This window comes from Eriocheir sinensis, chromosome 44, assembly GCF_024679095.1.
Source record: "Eriocheir sinensis breed Jianghai 21 chromosome 44, ASM2467909v1, whole genome shotgun sequence".
Classification (NCBI taxonomy): Eukaryota; Metazoa; Arthropoda; class Malacostraca; order Decapoda; family Varunidae; genus Eriocheir; species Eriocheir sinensis.
Window position 1 is genome coordinate 8,581,444 of NC_066552.1, and position 27,503 is coordinate 8,608,946.

Here is a 27,503-nt window from a genome sequence, read left to right on the forward strand (position 1 = left end):
AGAGAGAGAGAGAAGAGAAGAGAAGAGAAGAGAAGAGAAGAGAAGAGAAGAGAAGAGAAGAGAGAGCTAATCAGGGCCCCCAATCTCAAAGGCTGAACTCCCTATAAATTCGAGTCCTTTTCTGAGTCCGCTTGGCCGGCCCTGCACTGGCGGTCCGAGGCATCAAAGAGGGGAGGAGAGAGGAAAGAAGAGGGGAGGAGAGGGGAAGGGAGAGGGAAGGAGAGGGGAAAGAAGATAGGTGAGGGCGGAAAGGCAAGGGTGAGGGAAAGCAACATGAGCGAGGAAAAAGACGAAAGGAAAGAGAGGAAAAGAGAGGAAGGGAAAGTGTTGAAAGCCGTAAAAATAGAAGGGCATGATGAAAGAAAGGAGAAGGAGAGGAGAGAAGGAAAAGAATAGTAGTGTGGGATTGAAAGTGACGCTGAAACGGAGAGGAAGGAAAAGCGAGAAAAAGATGAGAAATAAGACGAAAGGAACAAGAGGAAAAGAGAAAGGGATGAAATGAGGGTTGAAGGACAGGTGAAATGAAGGGCATGAGGAAATAATGGAGGAGAAGCGAGTGTAAAGAAAATGAAGAAATATGAGGGAGTAAAGGAGAGGTTAAAGAGAAGAGAGGAAGAGTTACCGAGAAGAAAAGAAAAAGAGAAATGAGAGAGAGAAGGAAAGAGGGTGAAAGAATTAGAGAATGAAAGGACATGAAGAAGGAAAGGAGAGAGGGAGGGAAAGAAAGAGGAAAGGAGGAAAAGCGACTAGGGGGGAAGTGATGAAAGGAGCGAAGAATGAAAACAAAGAGAAAGGAAAAACTAGGAGTGTAAATGGAAACAACGAAAGAAAAAGAAGGAAAAGTTTATCAGAGAAGCTGGGAAAAAAAGGGAAAAAAGGGAACAAAGGAAAAAAGGGAAAAAAGGGGAAAGGGGGAAAAAGGGAAAAGGGAAGAGGAAAAAAGGGAAAAAAAAGAAAAAAAGGGGAAAGGGAAAAGAAAAAAGGGAAAAAGGAAAAAGGGAAAAAAATAAAAAAAGGGAAAAAAAAGAAAAAAAGGGAAAATAAGACAAGGTAACAGAGAGTAAAGGAAAAAAAACAAGAGCGAGGGTGGAAAGGAGCAAAGAGAAAAAACGGGAATCGAGAGAAAAAGGAGAAACTAAACGAAACGAAACGAAAGAAATACAAAAAAGAAAAAAGGTAGGGGAGTTAAAAGAATAAGGAACGAGGATGATACTTCACTGGGGACGCCGGAGAAAAAGGAAAGAGGGACAGAAGCAACACGGGATAAATTTTCTTGTTCCCGTTTGTCAGTCCTGTTTGTCTTCCTGGATGTCCGTCTGTCCCTTTCTGTTTGTTAGTGTCCGTGCGTGGCGGCGCGTCGAGGGCGGTGCAAACAGACAGCGGCAAATAGAAAAAAATATACGTTTGTTTTCCACACATTGCCAGGGTTTGAGATTTTTGTTATGCTCTTAGATTCCTTTGTTGGTGAGTTTGATAATGAAGTAAAAGGGAGTAAATGAAGAAAACGAAATAAATGAAGAAAGGGGAAGTAAATAACGTAAAAAGTAAACGAAGAAAAAGGGAGGTAAATGAAGTAAGACGAAGTAAATGAAGAAAAAGAATGTAAACGAAATAACAGGAAGTAAATGAAGAAAAGGGAAGTAAAGGAAGTAAAAGGGAGTAAATGAAGTAACAGGAAGAAAAGTGAAGAAAAAGGAAAGTTGAAAGAAGATAAGAAAAAAATAAATAAGTAGGATAATATAAGAGAAAAATTGTATATGCAACGAGAAAGGATAAAAAAAATATGGAGGAAGAAGAAATAAAGAAAAGAAGGTAAAAAAATAGGAAAGGATGAATAAAAGCAAAATATGAGGAGGAAATAAATATACGTACAGAATAAAAAAAAATAATAAAGAAAAAGAAGACAAAATATAGAGAAGTATAATATATCAAGTCAACAAACAGTCCTTCGTTTACTAAAATAACACACACACACACACACACACACACACACACACACACAAACACACATACACCAAGACAGAAAAAAAGACGACCCACTCACTTTGTCAAACTCAGAGAACTTTTCCTGCAGTAGGTTCAGCATTGAGGACATGAGGGTGGCCATGGTGACGGTGGTGCTGAAGGTGGTGCTGACGATAAGATGTTGACGGAGATGCTGATGTTGATGCTAAGTAGTTGAGATGCTGATACTGACACTGGTAGTTCTGTGCTGACGTTAAGGAGATGCTACGTGGCGAAGATGCTGATTTTAATGCTGATGTTGAGGTGCTGAGTTGCTGACGTTAACGCTTAAGGTGATGTGATGACCTATGTGCTGACGTTTAGGTGTTGACGACGAGATGCTGATGTTAAAAGGCCAAGATGCTGACGGTTATGCTGACGAGTGTGAAGGCTGACGTTGACGGGACGGTTCTTTTGGACAGTGGCTGACGATAAGCACTTTTTTTTTCTTTTTCAAACCATCAGCCGCATCAAAAGTCAACTCAAATAGAGGTGCTTCGTAAACCGTCCTTTCAGAGTCAGCAGGAGTCAGCAGTCACTAAGATCAGTAGTGACGATGTATTATTAGTGCTGAGTCACAGGTAGTCAGCAACAAGGTGACTGACTGACTGACTGACTGACTGATTTCTGAAGAGGTGCGAGTGGTAGTCCTTGCAGCCACGGATTGATGACTGACTGACTGACTGACTGACTGACTGACTACCTGGGTGACTGACTGATGATGATGTACCCTCCTTATACGTTACTGGTGGAGGAGTCAGTGGTGATGAGAGTACCGGTGGTGGTGATTGCTGTACTAGTGGTGGTGATGATGGTGATGATGACTTTGCAACTTCACCGCTTCAAGAAAATGACGTCGAGGTATTTTCTTCGTGTACTTTCCTTTTGTACTGTTTTTAATTGGACTTAAGAAAAAGGCTTCACTAATGTTTCAAAGCCTCAATGTATTAACTTGTACTTAGGTTCACTTTTTTTTTGTTTTCTTTGTGTTTCAGGTAGAAGAGAAGGTGAAGAAAGGTCAACACTAAACACCTTTCCGTGCAGTACTAAAACACACAAAATCACACAGGTACTCTATACGTAAGCATTTTATTTATTTATTTATTTATTTTTTTTTTGCTTTGTTATTTATATCATCGTGTATTTCAGGTATTTTCGAGTTCAAGTAATAGTGCTTCAAATTTCCTTCACTATTATATCATTTTCAGACTCAGTACACGTTCTTTTTCTGTTCTTGGTATGTCTTCATGTATTCAGGTATTTTCTAGTTCATGTAATAGTGCTTAAAATTTCCTTCACTATTATACATCTTCAGAATCAGTTCACTTTTTTTTCTGGGGGGGTGGTACCTATGTCTTCGTGAATTCAGGTATTTTCTAGTTCAAGTAATAGTACTTCATATTTTTCTTCACAATTATATAATCTCCAGACACAGTTCACGTCCCTGCCATATTTTCTTTACAGTTATGTTTATTTCAGACGGAGTTCGTGTACCTGCAAAAAGTTCTCATTCGTGTAACATCTTCAATCACCTTCATTCACACAGGTAAGCACGCAGCGAAACATCATTACCCTTCGCACAAGTGTTTCAGATTAATGAGGCCACAGGTGACTCGGCGAATCCTTAATAAACTGCGCAGCGAATATCCTTGCGCAACCTAATATACATCCTGCGCAGTGAAGAAGGGGGGACGCAAATCTCTCTCTCTCTCTCTCTCTCTCTCTCTCTCTCTCTCTCTCTCTCTCTCTCTCTCTCAGATAACGTGACGCAACGCATGTGTGGTCCTAGGGGGCGGGGCCACGTGGGCGGGGGGAGGAGGAGGAGGAGGAGGAGGAGGAGGAGGAGGAGGATCAGGGAGAGGGTTAAGAGGAGGGGAAGGGTGAGAGGGGGAGGGAGAGGAGATGATTTTGAATACAGAGGAAAATGATGATAGAAAGGAGGAAAGAGGAAGGAGAGGAAGGAGAGAAAGGAGGAAGAGGAGGATGGAGGGATGAGGGGGAGAAAAAAAGATGAGAAGGAAGAAGAGGAGAGAATTGGTGATTATGAGGAAGGAAAATGGTGATGATGAGGAGGAAAGAGGTAAGGGAGGATGGAATGGAAGGGGGAAAGGGAGAGAGACGAAGGGGAGTAAGAAAAGAAGGGAGGATAAAAGAGGAGAGAGGAGAGGAGGGAAGAGCAGGTTAGGGGAGGAGATGCATGGCGCCACTCTCTCTCTCTCTCTCTCTAGCACACACACACACATTTTAGTCATTCTATCTTTTATTCACGTGTTTTTTTATTTATTCTACTCAACTGCATTCATCTTACTCGCTCTTTTTACCTCACGTCAAGGTGTGTAAGGCTAGTTTCTCTCTCTCTCTCTCTCTCTCAAAATACGCCTCCATTTAGGACTACACACGCCCATTTGTCAATTATTACTCTCAACCACCGTCTCTCTCTCTCTCTCTCTCTCTCTCTCTCTCTCTCGTACTCAGAAAGTCATGAGATGTCGTTCTTTTTTTCCCCATTTAATCTTGGGTTGTGTTTTCTTTCGAATTTGGAAGATGAGGAGAATGAGGAGGATGAGGAGAATGAGGAGGAGGAGGAGGAGGAGGAGGAGGAGGAGGAGGAGGGTAAAAGAATACGAAGGTGGCTGCGGTCCATGACATTATCATTATTATTATTATTATTATTATTATTATTATTATTATTATTATTATTATTATTAGCTATCATTATCTGAAGCCTTAGTGCAACGAGGAGGGGGATAATGGTTTCTTTGTATTCTGTGTGTTTGTTTGTCGGTTCGTCTGTTTGTCCAAGACCGAGATATATATATATAAAAAAACAATTAATATTTAGTCACCAAATATATATAAAAGCATCCTAAATAAATACCAGAAGAGCCTTTTTCTCAGTTTTCTGTTTGATCATTTATTTTTATCTCGTTTAATACATAGTTGCCAGCCAAAAAAAAATAATTCATGTAATTTTTTCCACTAATAACGATATCAATTACTGAACAATTATCGAAGCTTAAAAAAACAACCCAGATTAAAAAAGCGAGATAACAAACACATCACTTGCCACTATCATACTCATCATCACCATCATCATCATCATCATCCCATTATCAATACATCCTCATTCTATTATAACCATTACCAAATTGACACTGACAGATCACGTGTACTATTATATATCAGACCACTATCATTATCATTACTATCATCATTAGCAGTAGTAGTATTAGAACACGACCAGATTAATATAACAGACGGATTACTTGTTATTATTATTATTATCAGATCATTATTATTACTTCCATCATCATTATTAAAACCAACACAATTGACATGAGATAACGCATACGAACCATTATCAGCTTCATTACCATCATCATCCCATTAGTAAGAGATCCTTAGTCTAACATTACCATTACGAAATTGACATAACCCACAGATCACTTGTACGAACCATTACTAGTACCAGTAAAATCACCACCCCATTAATAAGATCATCTTTAAGTCTATTGTTACCTTTACTAAACCATCTTCGCCTTCCTGTAACTCATTAGGACTCACGAGAATCTAAACCGAGTCAGCTCCCACGAAGACGAAGGCGGGGCGAGGCGCGTGGTTCTGTTTTCTACACGTATCTCATTAAAAGGCGCCGCGGGAACAGAAAAAAAGTACCCCCGGGCCGCTTAACGAGATGGTGGCATTGTGTTTTTGAGGCTAATTGGTCCGTGTTGAGTTGGGTTTTGTTTCGATTTATTTCCTTTTTCTTTCATTTAAAGTTCCTGCGGATAATTGGATCTGTGGTATCTTGGATGTCTATTAGGAAATGTCCGGATAAAAGTAAAAATAAATATAGGTAAGACTGAAAAGGAAAAGAGAAAAAGGAGAGATTTGGATGAAGGGGAAGGCAGGAAGGAGAGAAAAGTAGGAAATGAAAAGGTAAGAATGAATGGGAAAAGGAAGGAAGGGGAAATGGGACAAAGAAAAGGAACGAAGGGAGGAAATGGAAAGGTTAGGATGTAGAGGAAGGGAAGGAAAGTGAGAGGAGACAAAGAGGGGGAAGAAAGGGGGAAGGAAAGGAAATGAAAGGAAGGGGGAAGAAAGGGGGATGGAAAGAAAGAAGGAAGGAAGGGGAAAGAAGGGAAGGAAGGGAATGAAGGAAAGGAAGGAAAGGAATGGAAGGAAGGGGGAGGGAAGGGGAAAGGAAGGGGGAAGGAAAGGAAAGGGGAAGGAAAGGAAAGGAAAGGAAAGGAAGAAAGGGGAAGAAAGGAGGAAGAAGGAGAGTGAGAAGAGGCAAAGAGGAGGAAGAAAGGGAGGAAGAGGAGAGGTTTTAGATGAAGGGGAAGGAAACGAGGGAGAATAGGGAGAGAAAGGAACAAAGACGGGAGAGAATTATGTAGAGGAAAAAAATGAGGGATTAGAGGCAGTGAGGTTAATGAAGGTACGTATTCACACACACACACACACACACACACACACACACACACACACACACACACACACACACACACACACACACACACACACACACACACACACACACACCAATCAACAAAGGTCCTTTAACCCAATTTACACCAACATCAAGTTTGACGTCTCTCTCTCTCTCTCTCTCTCTCTCTCTCTCTCTCTCTCTCTCTGCTCCATTAGTTTAGTCTCCAAAGCACTCCGAGATATCAATTTGATCTAAAAACGCACGACACACACACACACACACACACACACACACACACTTACATCCACACTAAAACAACACGCAACACTGTCACTATCACTGCTAATTATAATAAACACACACACACACACACACACACACACACACACACACACACACACACGAGCGAGAGAACTCCCTTGGAAATTAACAGCATCAATCAAGATATAAAAACAACGATAACAACTAGACCGACGAGGCTGAATAATTTAAAGCAAGTCAACAGTCACGGAAACTTCACATTAATTAATTCATGACTTAAAACAAACACACACACGTACAAACACACACACTTCAATATACACTAAAACCACATAAAATCAAACCCAATACTTATTTCCTTCTCAACTGAACACATAGTCACTTTTTTTCCACTCTTCCACCACTTAAAACCTCGAAAAACCATCAGCACTTATAAAAAAAAAGTAAAAAACATATTTCAATCGCTTAAACCGGCACCGCATCACCGTGACACACACAAATAGGCACCACAGGGTATACGGCACACTCCTGACGCTGCCACGGGGGCCTGGTGGGTGAGGGAGTGGCAGGGAGAGGGTGGCGGAGAGGCGGGTCGGGCGCTAGTCTGCCCTGCCGCGCTAGGAGAGTAGTGACGGCAGGCAGGGAACGGCAGCCTCGAACCCACCGCCTCGACGCTCGCCCGCTCGCAGTGCCACACGCCGCCAGCAGTGCCACGGTCTCCTCTTCTCTCTCCGCTTTTCCCTTTCCTCTCTTCTCTCTTCCTCTCTCTCTCTTTACTACTGTTTGTTATGCTTCCTCTACTACTTTTCTGTTTTCATCTCCTGTTTCTCTGTCTTCCTTTTTTCTTTCCTTTCTCCTTTCTACTGTTTGTTAATGCTTCCTCATCTACTTTCTTTCGTCCTCTTTTCATTTGGTTATCCGTGTCCTGATCTTGTTCTTCCTTCCTTTCCTTTTCTCATTTTCCTCTTCTCTTCTAATCTTTTGTTTTTTCCGTTTTTCTCTTCTATCTTTTCTACTTTTTTATCCCGCTTTTCTACTTCTCTTTGCTTCTTCCTCTTCTGTATTTCTTTATGTCTTGATCTTGTTCTTCATTTGTCTCGTTAATTATTAAGCTTTTCGTTTGCTTTCTCTCCTTTTTCCTCTTTTTTACCTATTTTTTCTACCTCTCTCTCCTTTCCTTTTTTCCTCTTCCCTTCTACTCTCTCTCTCTCTCTCTCTCTCTCTCTCTCTCTCTCTCTCTCTCTCTCCCAGTGGTGTTGATGGTAATGCAACGTTTAGTGACGGAATAGTCGGAAAAAATGTGCTAATGGGTTTAAATTAGGAAGAGGAAAAAAGTGTAACGGGTTTGAATTAAAGGGTCGTTTTCTTACAACACCTCGGCGACCAAGCACACTCACTCGACAGGGCTTTCGTAGGAGTTGTGAGCCTCTCCTAGGGTAGCTTTATGGCCCCGGTGGTGGTCTGACAAAGGGCCATATTTTTAAACACTTCTGCGCCCAAGAACACGTAATTTACTAGTCTTTCGTGGGAGTTTAGGGCATTTCCAGGGGTACTTTTATGACCCTGGTGGTAGTCTGAGCCGTCTTCTGTACCGTGAACTTAAAAGAACACTCATTAAAACTCGATTAACCTCCTTTTTGGCCTTTGGAAATAGTTGATGTGAGGGGTGGGAGCATTTGAGGATTGCCGGAAGGAAGGAAAAAAAAACAAGAAAACAAAAAAAGGAAGAAAACAAGAAAAGAAACAAGAAAGAAAACAAGGAAGAAAGCATGAATCCCTTCCTTCTTTCCTTCTTTTTTTTTCACTTTCCTTCCCTCCTCACATACTTATATTTTCCTTGCGTTCGTATCATCACCTCAGACTGATCAATCAAAAAAAAAAATGAATGAGTTTTAATAAGAGACCAAATTATCGTATTCCGACACTCAGCACGTGGTATTTTCCGGTTTCTGAGTCACGGCTATCGCAAACAAACGCCAATAAGTAACGCTTTTAACGAGAACTTTAACTGGAATCTCGTTATCTGGGTGGGTAAGAAAGTATTTGGCCCTGGAACCGATGAATGCGATGTTTTGAGTACGATAATCTGGCAACTCTGGCCTCTGCACCGTGAACGTTAAAAAACATCCATGAAAACCGTATTACTCTCCTTTTCGGTCATAGAGAGAAGTTGATGTGAAAAGCGGAAACGTCCAAGAATATTGACCTAAGTGTTTTAAGTGTATTCAAGAGCGTGTGTTTGTGTATGCTCTTTCTACATTTGTCTCTTTTCTCTCCTCATTTACTCTCTTCTCTCTATTTTTCTCCCTTTTCTCCATTTTCATTTATCTCTTTTCTCTCCTCATTTACTCTCTTCTCTCTATTTTTCTCCCTTTCCTCCATTTTCATTTATCTCTTTTCTCTCCTCATTTACTCTCTTCTCTCTATTTTTCTCCCTTTTCTCCATTTTCATTTATCTCTTTTCTCTCCTCATTTACTCTCTTCTCTCTATTTTTCTCCCTTTTCTCCATTTTCATTTATCTCTTTTCTCTTCTCATTTACTCTCTTCTCTCTATTTTTCTCCCTTTTCTCCATTTTCATTTATCTCTTTTCTCTTCTCATTTACTCTCTTCTCTCTATTTTCTCCTTTTCCATTTTCATTTATCTCTCTCTTCTCATTTACTCTCTTCTCTCTATTTTTCTCCCTTTTCTCCATTTTCATTTATCTCTTTTCTCTTCTCATTTACTCTCTTCTCTCTATTTTTCTCCCTTTTCTCCATTTTCATTTATCTCTTTTCTCTTCTCATTTACTCTCTTCTCTCTATTTTTCTCCCTTTTCTCCATTTTCATTTATCTCTTTTCTCTTCTCATTTACTCCTTTTCTCCATTTTCATTTATCTCTTTTCTCTTCTCATTTACTCTCTTCTCTCTATTTTTCTCCCTTTTCCCCATTTTCTTCGTAAAACACCTAAGTCTTCCATCCTAATCACCTTCACCACCTTCCCCTCTTCCCCTCTCTTTCCCCAATCCCTTCCTCTTAGTTCCCTTCTTCCGACCTTACCTCTTATTTTCTCTTCTCTTCTCTTCTCTTCCCCATCCCCTTCCCCTCTCCCCTTTCCCTCTCCCCTTTCCCGTCCCTTTTAGTTCCCTCCCTTCCCCTCCTTTCGACCTTCCGCTTACAAACAACCCACTACCTCCCCTTCCCCTTTCCTCTTCCCTTCCCTTTAAATAGCTTCGCTTTCCTCCTTCCGACCTTCCTTTTACATACAGCCACAAGCCCCATACCTGTAAGTTTACCTCCCGTTCCTCTTCTTCTTCCTCCTCCCCTCACCTCCCCTCGTTACGCCTGGTACTACTCTTGTCAAGGTCACACGCCCTCACCTGGGTCATATTACTGTGTGTGGTGGTGGGGTGGGGGGTTGGGGGGGGAGGGTTGTATTTATGGGAGAGGGGTTGTGTGTGTGTGTGTGTGTGTGTGTGTGTGTGTGTGTGTGTGTGTGTGTGTGTGTGTGTGTGTGTGTGTGTGTGTGTGTGTGTGTGTGTGTGTGTGTGTGTGTGTGTGTGTGTGTGTGTGTGTGTGTGTGTGTGTGTGTGTGTACCTTTCGTGTCTCCCTGCACAGGTAACTCGAGGCACAGGTGTTCCTTTCCTAATTACGTAGCTCCTCTTCGTCTGTTTAAGTCACGGCATAATCAAGTTTTCATAAGCCTAAGCAACGAGGAAGGAAGGAAGGAAGGAGGGAAGGATGAGGTAGGGAAGGAGGGAAGGAAAGAAAGAGGGAAGGAGGGAAGGAAAGAAAGAGGGAAGGAGGGAAGGAAAGAAAGAGGGAAGGAGGGAGTAAAGGAAAGAGAGAATTAACGGAAGAAGAAAAAAAGAAGAAAACAGGAAAAAAGGAAGAAAACAAGAAAAGGAACAAGAAAGAAAATAACGAAGAAAGCATGAATCCCTTCCTTCTTTCCTTCCTTTTTTTATTTTCATTTTCCTTCCCTTCTCACATATTTTCCTTGCGTTCGTATCATCACCTCAGACTCTAGTCAATCAAAAATAAAAAATAAAATAAAATAATAATAAGAGACCAAATGACTGAAGAACACGACCTTAAAAATATATCAACGAAAGCAAGAATATATAAAAATGAAGTTCCTGTATTTTTTTAACTTCTGCTCACCTTTGAATATCGTCTCAGGTGAATGTACTCCTTGGCCTCACCTGTGCTAAGGGCGGACAGGTGAGCAGGGACACAGCCTCACGTGGCGGCCTCGGCAGGTGACTGGATAGTTTAATACGCTAAAGTGCCCCCTTATCTACCTTCCTCCCTAACCCCCTCTCTCTTTATCTTAATCTCCCTTCCTCCCTCTTTGCTCCATTCATCCTTTCTCTACTTGTTTTATTCTTCCCTCTATACTTCTCCCTTCCTACTCTATTTTTTTACCTCAATCTTTCATTTTTTCCCTCCCATCCTATCCTCATTTCTCCTTTCCATTAATTCTCTACTTGTTTTCCTATTCCCGCTCTCTACTTCTCACTTCCTACTCCATTCTTTTATTACCTCAATCTTTCCCCTCAACCTTTCTTTTTTTTCCCTCTCATTATATCCCCATTTCTCATTTCCATTCATTCTCTACTTGTTTTCCTCTGCTCTCTCTATACTTCTCCCTTCCTACTCCATTTTTTTTATCTCAATCTTTCCCCTCAACCTTTCTTTTTTTTCCCTCTCATTCTATCCCCATTTCTCCTTTCCATTCATTCTCTACTTGTTTTCCTCTGCCCTCTCTATACTTCTCCCTTCCTACTCCATTTTTTTTATCTCAATCTTTCCCCTCATTCTTTCATTTTTTTCCCTCCCTTCCTACCCACATCTGTCCCCTCTAACCTCATTTCTTTCTTCACCACCTCTCTTTCCCTTCCTACCTGCTATTTCTTTTCCCCTGCCTACTTTTTTCCTTGCTCTCCTACCTCCTTTCCCTTCCTTCCTACCTCCTCCTCCTCTCCTTTCCCAAGTCCTTAACTGCCTCCCTACCTTCTTTTCTCTTTCCTTCAATCTCCTCTTCTTCCTTAACTCCTCCCTTTCTCTCCTACCTTCTCCTTTCCTTTGTCAACTCTTCCCTGACTCGAACCTTAACTTTCTTTCCCTTCCTATCTCCTGCTCTTCCTTATATCCTTCCTTCCCATCCTTCCTCATTTACCTTCATTCCTACCTGCCCCTACACATTCTACTTTTTCCGTCATACCTAATCTCTATTCCTACCACATCATCAATCCTCCTCCTCCTCCTCCTCTTCCTATGCCTCGTCACCACCACGCCCTCTGTCCCCCCCACCCCCCTTCAATCTTCCAGGAACGACCCCCTCTTCCCCCCCTCCTCCCCACGCCGTTCATTGTGGAGTGTATAGCGTGATAAGGATAAGCCCTTCAGGTCATGACTCAACCATATTGCACCCCCGCCCTTATTCTGTGTGTGTGTGTGTGTGTGTGTGTGTGTGTGTGTGTGTGTGTGTGTGTGTGTTCATTTGTTCCTTTAATGTTTATTTTTTCTATTGTTTGTTTGTATGTTTTTTCTGTTTCATATATTTCGTTTTTGCTTTTTTTTTTGCGAGGTCCATTATCGCAGTTTTAAACGAATTCATATTTTTTTTAACTTTCCTTCCTGTTATTCTTGACTTTGTTTATCCCTTTTTGTCGTCTATTTTTTGGGGGGGTTTATCTATTTTCGTATCCCAATTTTATACATGTTTTTTTTTTATCCAATATTCCAGTTTGAACGAATCAATTTTTGTTTTCTCGTTATTTTTGTCCTGTCTGCCACTTTATCTATTTTTTTCCATTTTTATTTACCTTTTCCAATTTTCTACATTTTATTTTATTTTTTTATTACGATCGATTATTCTATTTTGATCCTTTTTCATGTTATTCTTGTCCTGTTTATTTCTTTTCCCCGTATTGTAGTTTCATTTTTTATTTATTTTCCCTTCGCAATTTTCTACATATCGGTTTTATTTTTTATATGATCGATTATTCTAGTCTGAACGTATCTATTATTTTCTTTTTTTTTCATTATTCTCGTTCTGTCGATCTCCTCTTCTCCTCTTTTTTTTCCATTTTCATCTATTTTCCTTTCTCCCACTCCTTGATCTATTTTTCTATTTTCATTTCCTTCCCACTCCCATTTTTTTCCCTCATGTCAATTTTCATTTTCACCTGCCCGTTTTCATTTTGACCTCTCCATTCTCATCGCCCTTCACAAACGATTATATTTCCATCCATCATTTCGTTCTATCTCTCCCCATCTATATCACACCCATGCAGCTCACCTTTAGTGCACCAAGAGGACCTTTCGATAGGACAGGTGTATTTTTACCTGTACGAGGAGGAGGAGGTGGAGGAAACATGGAAACATGGACTAGCAGGCAGCAGAAAGCCTGTTGGCTCATTACTAGGCTGCCTGTTTTCAGTGATTTAATCAATCCGTTAGCTACAGGAGTGGCTTGCAGGGAAGGGTTAAAGCACTTGTGTACCTACTCTTGGATACGTTCAGTTCACTCCCGTTGCAACAAAGTGGCGATCAATGCGTTTCTTGAAGGAGTTGATTGTCTCTGCGCTAAACACTTCTGCAGGAAGGTTGTTCCAGTGGCGAACAACTCTATTCGAGAAATAACTCCTGCCGATGTCGGTATTGCATCGCTTTGCTTGAAGTGTTTTTCCGTTGTTTCTTGTCCTCGGGTTTGTTTGTGGCGTGAAGAGTTTGGAGTGATCAACATTGCTGAGCTTGTTCAGGTATTTAAAGATTTGTATCATGTCTCCCCGCACGAGAACGAGGAGGAGGTAGAACAGGAGAAGGGAGAGGAGGAAGAGAAGAGCGGATGAAATGGAGGATAAAAACAAGAACAAGAAGAACTAGAACAAGAAGAACAAGAACAAGAGGAGAGGGAAGAACAGGAGAAGTAAAAACCCTGAAACGAAAAATAATAGGAAATAAAAAAAGCGAAACAACAGTACCAGTAGCAATAGGAAGAGGAGAAAAAGGAGAAGGTTGAAGAAGGAAAAGAGAACGAGGAGGAGGAGGAGGGGTAGGACGAGGAGGTAGAACAGGAGGAGGAGGAGGAAGAGGAGAGCGAATAGAAGGGAGGATAAAAACGAGGACAAGAAGAGCAAGAACAAGAAGAACAAGAGGAGAGGGAAGAACAGGAGAAGTAAAAACCCTCAAATGAAAAATAATAGGAAATAATAAAAGCAAAACAACAGTACCAGTAACAATAGGAGGAGGAGAAAGAGGAGAAGGTTGACGAAGAAAAAGAGAACGAGGAGGAGGAGGAGGGGGAGGAGGAGGAAGCAGGAGGAAGAAGAGGAGGAGGAGGAGGAGAGAGAGAGAGAGAGAGAGAGAGAGAGAGAGAGAGAGAGAGAAGAGAGAGAAGAGAAGAGAAGAGAAGAGATGAGAAGAGAAGAGAAGAGATGAGAAGAGAAGAGAAGAGAAGAGATGAAAAGAGATGAAAAGAGATGAAAGGGAAGAGAAAAGAAGAGAAGAGAAGAGTTAAAGAAAGAGAGAGAGAGAGAGAGAGAGAGAGAGAGAGAGAGAGAGAGAGAGAGAGAGAGAGAGAGAGAGAGAGAGAGAGAGAGAGAGAGAGAGAGAGAGAGAGAGAGAGACTGTTTGCATACTCTCTCGTCAATTTGTTTCGCTTATAAAGGTTGGGCGTGGAGAAGGGAGGGTCAATAGGCTCTGAAACGGGATTAATATTAGCTCGATGGGTTGATCAGATTGATTTTCAAGGGATTAATTACAGTCATGATGAGAGACTTTGAATAGAATGTTTCCCCTTCTTCCTTTTTTTCCTTCTCATTTGCTTCTTTTATCCTCCTCTCACTTTTTTATGCTCGCTTTTTTATTTATTTCCTTTTCTCCAACTCCTGCTTTTCCTCTTCCTCCTTCCCCTCCTCCTCCTCCTACCCCTCTTTCTCTGTTTTCTTCTTCTTCTTCTTCTTCTTTTCTTTTCATTCTTTTTCACTTTTTTATGCTCGCTTTTTTATTTATTTCCTTTTCTCCAACTCCTGCTTTTCCTCTGCCTCCTTCCCCTCCTCCTCCTCCTACCCCTCTTTCTCTGTTTTCTTCTTCTTCTTTTCTTTTCATTCTTTTTCACTTTTTTATGCTCTTTTTTATTTATTTCCTTTTCTCCAACTCCTGCTTTTCCTCTTCCTCCTTCTCCTCCTCCTCCTATCCCTCATTCACTTTTTCTTCATTTTCTTCTTTTCTTTTCCTTCTTTTTTCATTATTTTTATTTTTTCATTTATTCTATTTTTTCTCCTTATCCTCTTCCTCCTGTTCCTCCAGCTCCTCTCTCTTTATCTCTTCCTCTTCTGCTTCTTCTTTTTATTTTCCTTCTCTTCGTTTTATTTTTTATTTTCCTTTTTATTTTCATCCTCCTCCTCCTCTTCTTCTTTCATAAGTCTTCCTCTATGTTCGTGGGCGGGCCTTAGAAAGCATCAAAGGCCCCACTTGTAGTTGAAAAATATGAAAATGTAAAAATTAAAAGAAGCAAAATTGAAAATAAGTTGTTTACTGGGGCGGCGTTAATTAGATTTTCAGGTGACAACGGCGAGCCAGCTACACCTGTCCTCATTAATCTGTGCGGGGCTTCCTTCCCACCTGGCGACGGGAAACAGGAGAGAGAGAGAGAGAGAGAGAGAGAGAGAGAGAGAGAGAGAGAGAGAGAGAGAGAGAGAGAGAGAGAGAATCAGACAGACACTAGACAGACAGACAAATACAAGCACAAACTGACTAACTGACTGCCTGAGTGACTGGCTGACTGACTGACTAGCGGACTGACAGACAAAAATGCAAACGAACAAAGACTGATTGATTTTCCGTAATACAAATATATTCTATAGTTGCTAAATGCAATATCTATTTCTGATTGACCGTATGCATAAAGCACGAGTTTAAATTTTCATTCCCACCGCAATGTATGAACAACGGGGGTTTTAAGGATTCTGGATGCCATAGTAAACAAACAAACTAACAAACAACACTCCCACGCTGAAACAAATATAACTAACATAAATTAAAACACTATAAATATGACTATCCCTATAACAACAAACATAACAAAAAGAAACAAAACTAAAACTTAAACATAACACAACATATACAAAGCGTAAACATAAACAAACCATAAGCATAGAGAAACAAAACAAACAAACATAACAAACATATCACAACAAACATAATCTAATTCATCCCAACCCAAACACAACATGGATGGCGTCTTTTGTTCACCGTCTCTCAAAGTCAGTTCAAAGTCACCGCTAATTTCAACATCCTTCATCTCCGTCGTTGGCTTCAGTGAGACTCCTGCCGATCTGTCACTTCCTTGGACCACTGTAATTCATGTTAAAGGCACGATTCCCACCCTCACATCGCTGGGCCATAGATAAATTCCTTGTCTTATCAAGTTCCGCATTCTGCATCATAGTTTCAGGTTTTAATGAGACTCTTGCATATATTTCATCACCGCAGACTACAGTAATTCATTTTTAGAGGCACTTTCCCCATCCTCAAATCGCTGGACCCAAGACAATTCCCTGCTTGGCTTGTCCTGTCGCTGCGCCTACGTATAAATAGTTACACCCAAGAAAGCACAGGCATAAACTCGCAACAATGTGTGAGTCTATTAATACACGAAGGCTCTCTCTCAAACACAAGCGGCCTAAAGTGACCTCAATGTGGCAGTGACAAACGATCTGAGGCTAATCCTTGAAGACAGTCGAACGGCACACACACACACACACACACACACACACACACACACACACACTCCAGATTCAAACAGGTTATATCGAACACGCATTTTAATTGACGTACACCATTATTTTCAGGGGGTTTTATAGGGAGAACATGGACAGCATTAGTACTTATCCTTGTTTTTGTTTTGTTTTTAGTTTTAATTTCCTTCCTCTTATCAAATCACCAAGTCACGTGGACGGAAAACCTCACCAGAAAACAGCTTATGTCCTTATCTAAATAACTGTCTCTATCAACACTACGTCTACACCCAAGATAACGTATAGCAGTTTCCGTTTTAAGAGATGATAAAACCAAGTCAACCAGTTTCCCCTCGACACGTTATATTGCCTTGGTCTCCCATAAATTTGTCTCGTTTTCTCTGGTCTCTGCCACTTTAGCGATTCCTTAGGTATTCTCAAGTTTTAGGCAGTTTTCTATCTAGCAGTCTCCTTCACGTATTATTAAACTAAACAATATACCAGTTCACCTATATCCTAACTACCTGCTTATCTATCTAACTACCTACCTACCTAACTACCTTCCTACTTACATACCTACGGACTTATCTATATCTACCTATGTATGTATCAATGTAACATAAGATATCGACTGTATTAATCTATCTACCTCCCTATCTACCTACCAAACTACCTATCTATATTCTTACCCATGTATCTGTCTATTAGTGTATCTACGTACTTATACTGTATATATGTCCATCTGTCCTTCATTTATATTATCAAATTATCTACCTACCTAACTATTTACCTGGCCACAACCTCCTCTCTTTATCCCCATCTCAGGCTTGTTCACTATTATTTGTTCATGGTACGCTATTTCCTGGTGACTTAGAGTTATTGCACATAAGGAGATGGTGGTTCGTGGCGCCATTCAACAACAATACAACAACAACAACAACAACAACAACAAACAGCAACAGCAACCCACACAACACAGGGTGAAGAGGTGTCCGCTTTCAGAGCCCTTGATCCTGTCACGCGGCTCAGTTTTCAGTCCACGTTTTGCGTTTTATTGTAAAGCTAATTATTCTGAGAGGAGGAAAAAGAGGAGGAAGAGAAAGAGGAGAAAGAAGAAGTGGAGGATCTGTCTTCTAAGTACATGACCACAAAACACGCTATGAGTGTTTTTAATAAAGCTTCAAACTGGTAATGATGATGATAATGCTGATGATGACGATGACGTGTATTACAAAGACACCATACGCAAGATAACTATGTACACTTTGACCCATACGCACATCTAGAACCATATAGACATAGGGAAGTCAATAATAACAAACCAAAATATATGGATGCACATGTTAAACGGAGGAGGGGAAGTTGAAGGCAGGATAGGGAGAAAAGATAAGAGAGCGAAGATTGGATGGAGGAAGAAGAGAGAGGACAGGAATTCAGGCACAAAATTATGAAACACGGAAAAAATAACGAGAACATAAACAAATAAAAACTCGCATCGTACGCATTACACAGAATTACTTAAAATACGAAAACACAAATAAGAAAAAAACAAAATAAACAAATGATAAAAAAAAATGAAGATAACAAAATCATCAACAAGACCAAACAGACATCAAACACATTACACGGAACTACTTAATGTTGCCGGACACGTGTGAGGGATTAGCGCAGCGTGTGTTCGTAGGTAAATACTGTGCATGAATTGGTTGTGCCCGCAGATGTAAAAAGACTGGACGTAATGCGATTAATGGGAGGGACTTTTCCGCTGTGTGTGGTGGAAGTGCGGGCAGACCATTAGCGGGACACAAATTATTGACACACGGAAGTACCAACCAATAGCTCACAGGACATTCAGTAAGCGGTGGGCTCTTAAGAACACCGTAGGGACGAGTATTTGTGCGTATAAATACCAGCCACACAGACGACAAGACGTAGAGAAAGCGATTGGGTCTTCAACACGAAAGTACCAACCAAAAGGACGTCCAGTAAGCGGTTGGCTCTTAAGAACACCATAGGGATGAGTATTAGTGCGCAGAAATACAACTCACTCAGACGACAGTACGTGGAGAAAGTGATTGGGTCTACACACACGAGAGTACAAACCAATAGCTTACAGGCCGTTCAGTATGCGGTTGGCTCCGTAGGGACAAGTATTAAGGCGCATAAATACAAGTCACTCAGACGAGAGGACGTAGAGAGAGTGATTGGGTCTTAATATTGTCGGGACTAAGTAATCACCTTTTCATTGACGTGGAAGGAAGGGCCCGAGGTAAGATGTGACTGCGTGAATGATAAGTGGAAATAACGAGTGGTAGGACGAGTGGAAAAAGAGGAAGAGGACTTAATATGGAGAAGTGGTAGAAGAAAAGGAAAGCAAGGATATAAAAGAGAAGGATACTATAAATGAGAAGGAAGATGAGAAGTAAATGGTCAAGGATATGGAGGAAAGAGAAGATGAGAAAGAGAAAAAAAAAACAATGTGGAATAGGAGCAAGACGGAAAAGAGAATGACTAAGAAAACGAAAATGCAGAAACAGAGAGAAAAAAGAAGAACAAGAAAAAAAGACGAAGAGGAGAAGAACTAAAAAGACGAGACAAAGACATATATAGAGAAAGAAAGAGCAAAAAATAAGAGGTGGTGAAAAAGGACAGAAAAGGAGGATGAAGATATGGAAAAGAAAAGGAAGAAACAACAAGAAAAAGAGGACGAAGAGGAGGCTGGGGCACAGAGACAAGAGGTGACAAATATATCAAAGGCAAGAAAACAAGAAGAAAACGAAGAGGAAGAGGAAGAAGAGGAGGCGGGGGCGTGGCAAGAGACGTGGCAAATCTCTCAAAGGCAAGGGAGAGGTTGAAGCGACGCCCGAGTTCACAACCCATTTCCCATTTTCTTTCACCAGTGTATTACCTGACCCGGGACACTGTTTGCCTTCCCCACCTCACCGCACAGCCCTCGGGAGCCGCTTTTCCTCTCCCTGCACATTTTTAACAAGATCAAGAGGAAGGAAGATGAGCGTGGCCTGAAGATAAGGAGCGTTTGATGGCAATGACCTTAGCAGGGTGACGCGAAAGTTGATTTTAAGGGAAACGATTTTATTTTAATTCGTAGTTTTTTTTTTTAATATTTCACTGCTCTTTTTTTTCTTTCTCTTTCTTTGATCTCTATTTTAGTACCGCTTTCCTCTTTTTATTATTCCAATTCTTCATCTCCTCTCCTTTCTTCTTTACTTCTGTCGTATCTCTTTTCTTTCCTTTTTCTTTTTTACTTCTTCCTCCACTTTTTTTCTTCGTCTTCCTCTCTCCCTTTTCTTTTTACTACGTTCACTACGGCACTTACGTTTTCTCTTTTTTTTATTTATACCTCCTATCCTTCCTCTCCTTCTCTTTTCTTCTAACTTCACCACTTTCTATTATGTTTTTGTCTCACTTATTACTTCTTTCTAATTCCGACTCCCTTCTTCCTCTCTTCTCTTTTCCATTCCACTCCTCCCTACCATCATTCTTCCCTCCTTTCCACCATCACAACGCTACACTTCCCTCTCTCTTCCCCTTCCTCTGACCCTCACCGCTGCAACGAAGTGTCCCCTCCCTGACCCAGAAGAGCAATGAAGTGTGTGAGTGGAGGGGACGTGCAATTATGAGTTTTGGGCTTCCACTGTCTAGGTGAGAGCAGGTGGCCAGGCAGTGCAGGTAAGCCAGTAAGCCAGGTGAGGAAAGGTGGAAACTCAGGTAACAAAAAAAATAGTCCATTTTTTTCAACGTAACTTACCTTGTTCTCGATATTACAAGTCAATCCACGCGAGAAAAGGTAGAACGTCAGGCAATACAGCCGAAAAAAGATACTGTCCACCATTCTTTTAAACGTGACTTACCGTGAACTAAATATTACTGGGAACAAGAAGAAAATGAAGAAGAGGACTAGATGTTGATATTCTTAAACATTTCGGCGCCCTAGAACACATAATTGACAAGATTTTCGTAGGAGCTGTGGGCATTTCCAGGGGTAGTTGTATGACCCTGGTGGTAGTCTGACCCTTCTTCTGTACCATGAACTCCCAAAAAACGTTCATGAGAATCCGATTATCTCTTTGCTGGCCTTTAGAAATAGTATATGTGAGAGGCGGAAGCGTCTGACAATAGCAACATTAGGGTGTGGGCTGAGCGATCTACAACAGGTGAACAGAGGCTCTCCCTTACCTTCCAGATGTGCCTGAAGTCCCTTTGCTCCACCCTCAGCAGCTCGCAGTTCTCCCGCGTGACAACGGTGGAGCGGCGCGGGGAGTCCGTGATCACAGACTCCCCAAAACTCGCCCCGGCGGTCATCTGGCCCACCGCCCCGCCCTGGAGAAGAAGGAGGAGAAGAGGTTATTGGGGTGAAGGTGTTGATGGTTGGTGACTTCTTGGGAGAATTAAGAAGTTGGAGAAAGATGATTTAGCGGAAACAGGAAATTTTAGCGGATATTGTATTAGAAAGCTTTTGTAGTTGAAACTGTAGCGGTAATGGCAAGGAAAAAGACTAATGTTCGGGAAATTGCAACGGATATTGTAGGAAAAAAAGTATGTTGCAGAAATGTAGGAAATTGTGGCGGAAATTGTATGAGAAAGCTGATGCAGAGGAAATGGAAATGTAGAGCGGAGCGGAAACAAGAGTGAGAGAATCAGAGTAGTACAAGTGTTCTCAAGTAAATATAAAAAAAATACACGAGACTAAGTTGGAACAGACACACCATCAGTAAAGAGGAAGAGGAAGCTGGTAAGGAAGTGAAGTGCATGGAGAAGAAAGACAGGAAGAAGAGAAGGACGAAAAGAAAGATAAAGAGAACTGTGTGAAGGAAGACATACCAAAACACACATTGACGAGAAACAAGACAAAGGCAAGAGATAAAAGAAAACAAAACAAAAAAGAACAAATAACCAAAAAGCATAAGAAAGTACCAATGCATAGTAAAGATAAATAGAAATATGGGAAGGTAAAACGAAGTAAAGGGAAAGTTGTTGTTAGGTAAGAAAAAGTCTGGGATGAGGTGATTGCTGAGGTGTCGCGGGGCCGCCAGGTGATACAGAGGCTGGGACAGGTAAGCCAGGTATGGGAGAAAGATGGTAGAGGTTTAGAGGCAAGAGGTGATAAAAGAGAGAGAGAGAGAGAGAGAGAGAGAGAGAGAGAGAGAGAGAGAGAGAGAGAGAGAGAAACAAATTTTAATCAGAGCATCAAAAATTACCTCCTCATGCTGCCCTGAAGGAGAGTAATGAGAACGTAGGAAAAAAAAAAAGTTGCTCTCTCTCTCTCTCTCTCTCTCTCTCTCTCTCTCTCTCTCTCTCTCTCTCTCTCTCTTGGTTGTTTTCCTGCTGTTCCTCTCTTTCCCATCTTTCCCCTCGTCCTCTTCTTTTCGTCTCATACTCCTCTTCTCCCATCGTCTTCCATCTTTCCCCTCTTCCTCCTCTTTTCCCCTTGTTCTCCAATCTAAGCATCCTGACTCCCCTTACCTCCCGTTAAACCAGCACACCTTCCCTTCACAAGCTCCCCTCACTTCTATTACCATTCCTTCCCTTTCCCTTATCCCGTGCATCCCCTTCCCTCTCTGCCGCCCCTTTCCCTCAGCACGATCCCGCCTTCCCCTTGCCCTCCCCCCTCGGCCCCTGGAGGCACGGTGGAGAGCTGGAACCAAGGCAGGAATAAGCATACTGTCGGAGCGGGTAAGCAGGATGTAGGATGCAGGGTTTAGGATGGAGGATTTTCATGTTTGAAGGCTGGAAGAAACTCTAGAAATAGTGTTTTAAAGGGACGTTTCTGAAAGGTTTGTGTAAAATTTGTATTCTGATAGAGGGTGATATATACTACTATTAATGCTACTACTAATATTACTACTATGATGATGATGATGATGATAATAATTATATAAATATTATGACCTACTACTACTACTACTACTACTATTATTACTACTACCACCATTACTATTACAACTACTACTGCTACCACTACTACTACCACTACTACCACTGCTATTACAACTACTGCTACTACCATTACAACTACTACTACTACTACTACTATTACTACTACTACTACTACTACTATTACTACTACTACTACTACTACTACCACCACTACTACTACTATTATCATTATGTTATATACTGATGAAACCACAAAAATACACATGATACACTTTTTTTCCTCTTTTGCGAGAACCTTTTTTTTTACTTCAAAACGAACGCGCGAGGTTAAAAAATGGCCTCGTTTTTGTTCTTTAACAGCAATTCGGCAATTCACTTTATTTTCACCAAAGTTCTGTGGCCTCAAATTCAAATACAGGAATAGTTGGGTTTTGTGTGCGTGAATGTGTGTGTGTGTGTGTGTGTGTGTGTGTGTGTGTGTGTGGGTGGGTGTTTATTCATTGTATTTCACCATTTTCCAAACAGAATATCGTATACTTTAAAATATCGTATACTTCAAAATATCGTACACTTCAAAATATCGTACACTTTAAAATATCGTACACTTCAAAATATTACACAGCCTCTCACACAGCCTCTGTCAAAAATATATAAAACAATAACACAAAAACAAAGAAAAAGCAAGAAAAAAATCACAAAAACTAAAAACATGAACAAAAAAAACGGCGAAAATAAAATAAAACAAGAGAGAGAGAGAGAGAGAGAGAAAATGGAGGTAGTCGACCCCTAAACACTATGATATCCGTAAGAAATTGGCAACCCTTAACTCTGAGAAAATAAAACAAAAGGAAAATTAGGGAGGAGGAGGAGGAGGAGGAGGAGGAGGAGGAAGGCAGGGAACTGGTGGAAAATATAAGTAACAGGAGTAAAGACAAAAAAAAAAAGGAAAGGTTGCAGCAAGGAGAGAGAGAAGCACGAAAGGGGGGAAGAAAGAAGAGAAGGAAACAGGCAAGAAAGAAGGGAAGAAGAGAAGGAAGAAAGGAGATGAAGGCGAATAAGACGAGGAAAAGGAAGAGGGAATGAATGAGGAGGAGGAGGAGGAGGAGGAGGAGGAGGAGAATGAGGAGGAGGAGGAAGAAGAGTTTGGGGGTGGGAAAGGTTAGAAGCAAGGATGGAAGAGGCAAAAGTGAGGAAGATGACAGAAGTTAGTAAGAAAGAGGAAGAGGAAAAGGAAGAGAAGGGGGGAAGGTCAAAAGGTAAAGTAAAGATGAGAGTAAAGATGATGAAAGTAAAGTTAGCAAGAGAGCAAGAGGACGAGGAAGAGTAAGAGGAGTGAGGGGACACATTAGCGAACATTCCTCTGAGGTTCACTAAAGTTTGCCTCAGTTACCCCTTAGCTAAATGACGGTCTCTCTCTCTCTCTCTCTCTCTCTCTCTCTCTCTCTCTCTCTCTGGAAAGTTACACACACACCAAAAATTCAGTGAAAAAACGAAAAAATAAACGAAAGAAAAAGAAATTAACTTAAGGACAAAAAACAGGAACAAAGCAATATTTTTCTACCTTCCTCCTCCTCCTCCTCCTCCTTCTCCTCTTCCTCCTCCTCCTCCTCGTTCCCTAATAAAGACGTAGATTAAGTTTATTTTTCCAGACGTTTTTTCCGCACCCAAATTTTTTTTCCCTTCCGTGTACAATATTTCCCTCCCATTCCTTCCCGTTCAGAGGCCCGCCGAGGGTTGTGGGTTGCCGCCTGATGGAGCTTTATGGGCGGTGTGGGTGCGGCCAATCACGCTAATGGACGCCTCCAAACTCTCTAAATTCATGTCCATTACTTCTGCCTGTTGGTGTATTTTTCTCTCTACTTTGTTTTTTATTATTTTGTATTTTTTTCGTTTGTGTTTTTTTTTCACATCTTCATACTGCACCCTCTTCCTCCCTTCATGTCCATTACTCCTGCCTGTTGTTGTTGTTATTGTTTTTATCCGTTTCTCTACACTGTTTCTTTTATACCTCTCTCTCTCTCTCTCTCTCTCTCTCTCTCTCTCTCTCTCTCTCTCTCTCTCTCTCTTGTCTTCACTTCATCTCCATAGTGTACCCTCTTCCTCCCCCTCCTCTTCCTCGTTCTTTTCCTCTTTTCTTTATCTCCATCTCTTTATCCCTTCTTTTCTCAATTCTTGATTTATTGGTCCTCATTTCCTTCTCCTCCTCCTCCTCCTTCCTCTCCTTATTCTTTTTTTTATTTTTCTCCTCTTCCTGCCTCTCCTACTCCTCGTCTTCGTGCATTTCTTTGTTCTTTTTATTCTATTTTTTTTCTTTGTGTCTCCATTCCCTTATTCTTCTATTGCATATCTTCCTTCTCCTCCTCCTTCGCCCTCTCCTCCTCTCTTCTACTTTCACTTCTTTATTTTTGCTTCTCGTGTCCTTCTCCTTGTTCTCTTACTCCTCCTATTCTTCAACATTATTGTTTTTTTTCTTTTACCTTCTCCAATTTTTTCCTTCCCCTTGTCTTTGTCCTTCTACTCGTCCTTCTCCTCCTCATCCTCCCTCATCCTTTTCTTCCTCCTCCTCCTCCTCCTCCTCGCCGGTAGTCTCTTCTTTAACTCGTGAATAACGCAGCTAACTTTTAAACACAAGTCGTCGCCAGAATTTCGTCTCAAAGTGAACCGACTGGAGAGAAAACACAAAGAAAAAATATTAAAATTTGTTGTTACTCTGAGCTGCAAATTCAACCCTCCGGACCAAGGAAGAGAGGGAGGGAGAGGATCTAATTCAAAGTTGACATGAAAATGGAAAGAAGTGAAAACGAAGAGAAAATGGAGAGAAACTGCAAAGAGGAGAAAAAAGATTAAAATGTGTTGTTACTCTGAGCTGCAAATTCAACCCTCCGGACCAAGGAAGAGAGGGAGAGAGAGGATCTAATTCAAAGATGACATGAAAATGGAAAGAAGTGAAAACGAAAAGAAAACGGAGAGAAAATCGAAACAGGAAAAAAAAAAAATTAAAATGTGTTGTTACGTCGAGCTGCATAATTTAACCCCAAACTAAGGAAAATGATTAAAGTTGTTTATATAATTAAAAAAAGGAGAGAAAACGAAGAGAAAACGAAGAGTAAAGGGAGTAAATATTAGAATGCGTTGTTACTTTGAACTGAATAATTTAAACCCTAAACTAATGAAAATTATAAACGCTGTATATATAATTCAAGCTTGCCATGAAAACAGAAAGAGAAAACGGGGAGAAAACGGAGAGAAAACGGGAAATGAAAAGAAAAGATTAGATTGTGTTGTCACTTTGAGTTGCATAATTTAAACCCTCGACAAAGAAAGCGGAATTAAAAGTTGTACCTCTAATTCAAACTTGACATGCACCCCTCCATTTCTTTTTTTCATGATTACTGAATGATGGAAGTTCTGAGTTTTACATGCACTTAAAAGAGAGGTATAGTTTTTGCGTGTGAATGATTTAACTTTAATGATTGAAAACAGGGAAAAAATAAATGTGTCCTGTTGGTGAATACGTCTAACTTTAATAATTGAAAACGGGAAAATTCGAAAATATAAATAATTTGAATATGGAATACTTCAAAAGGTTGAATCTGTAGTTAACTGATGTTCTGTGGGGAGTGAATCACGCCACCTTTCTATGTCTGTGTTGAAGTTTAAAAAGAAGAACACTTGAATAAGAAAAACAAAACACACACACAAAAAAAAAATAGCAAAAACCTTCAGATACAAATTCACAAAGTTATCACCGGAAAATAAACATAAAAAAGAACACTAAATTCCGTCAATCCCACTAAATGCATTCATGATGATCCTTCTTTCCCTCCCCAACTGATTATTATTATTATTATTATTATTATTATTATTATTATTATTATTATTATTATTATTATTATTATTATTATTATTATTATTATTATTATTATTATTATAAGAGAGGAATCAGGTAGAGAGGGAGGAGTGCGGACATTATAAGCTACCTGTCCACCAGTCCCCAAACAAGTGAAACGCCGAGAAATAGAAAATGAAAATGGAAGCGATGAGAGGAGAAAGAGGACGAGGCAATACAGATCATAGAAGTGGAGGGACACAGAGGTAGAGCAACAAAGATCCCAAAACACACCAGTAAACAAAGATAAAAAAAAAAATAAAAGTAAGACTAATTAAATATCAGCATAATGTAGTTTCCTCTTGCTAATGTGTTCCTATTATTGACCTAATCCTGATTTTAGAAGATCATGGAAGTGGAGGCACACAGAGGTAGGGCAATAAATATCCCAAAACACACAAGGAAATAAAGAAAAAAAAGTAAGACTAGTTAAATATCAACATAATGTAGTTTCCTCTTGGTAATGTGTTCCTATTTTTAACCTAATCCTGATTTTAGAAGATCATATAAAGGTAGAGCAACAAATATCCCAAAACACACAAGAAAAAAAAGAAAAAAAAAGTAAGGCTAGTCAAATATCAGCATAATGTAGTTTCCTCTTGGTAATGTGTTCCTATTGTTAACCTAATCCTGATTTTAGAAGATCATATAAAGGTAGAGCAGCAAATATCCAAAACACACAAGAAAACAAAGATAAAAAAAAAAAGTAAGGCAAGTCAAATATCAGCATAATGTAGTTTCCTCTTGGTAATGTGTTCCTATTGTTAACCTAATCCTGATTTTAGAAGATCATATAAAGGTAGAGCAACAAATATCCCAAAACACACAAGAAAATATAGATAAAAAAAAGTAAGGCTAGTCAAATATCAGCATAGTGTAGTTTCCTCTTGGTAATGTGTTCCTATTCTTAACCTAATCCTGAGTTTTACCCCGGCGAAGGTAAAGCCAACGCAAGTCTCCTCTCAGCTTTAAACATGATGAGTCCGGAAGCTGAAACGCTGAACGACCTCTCCTTTAAAATGACGGCCGCTTGTTGGTACTTGGAAAAAAGACGAAGATATGATGCCTACACGGTTCCCGGCTTATATATTACCCACAGTTTTCGCTCGCCTCTCTTTTTCATCGTTCACGGGAGGTTAGATGCACTTGTTTGAGCGGTTCCGGTGTAGTGAGGGAAAACAATACCAGGAAAGAGGCGAAAAGTGTAATAACATAAACAGAGATTTTGGGTTTAGATAACTTCACAATTCTTGCTCCTTTTTATATTTCAGAGGTTTACTTATGCG

The 27,503-nt window shown here is 40.5% G+C and overlaps 1 protein-coding gene across 1 annotated transcript in view; it reads right to left on the bottom strand.

Annotated features, from left to right (window-relative positions):
- Positions 1-27,503, bottom strand: part of LOC126980411 (rap guanine nucleotide exchange factor 4-like) — a 160,029-nt gene that overhangs the window by 81,256 nt on the left and 51,270 nt on the right. The window contains exon 3 of the mRNA XM_050830328.1: positions 20,628-20,771. Coding sequence (XP_050686285.1) covers positions 20,628-20,771 — 144 coding nt within the window. The remainder of the gene's footprint in view (positions 1-20,627; positions 20,772-27,503) is intronic.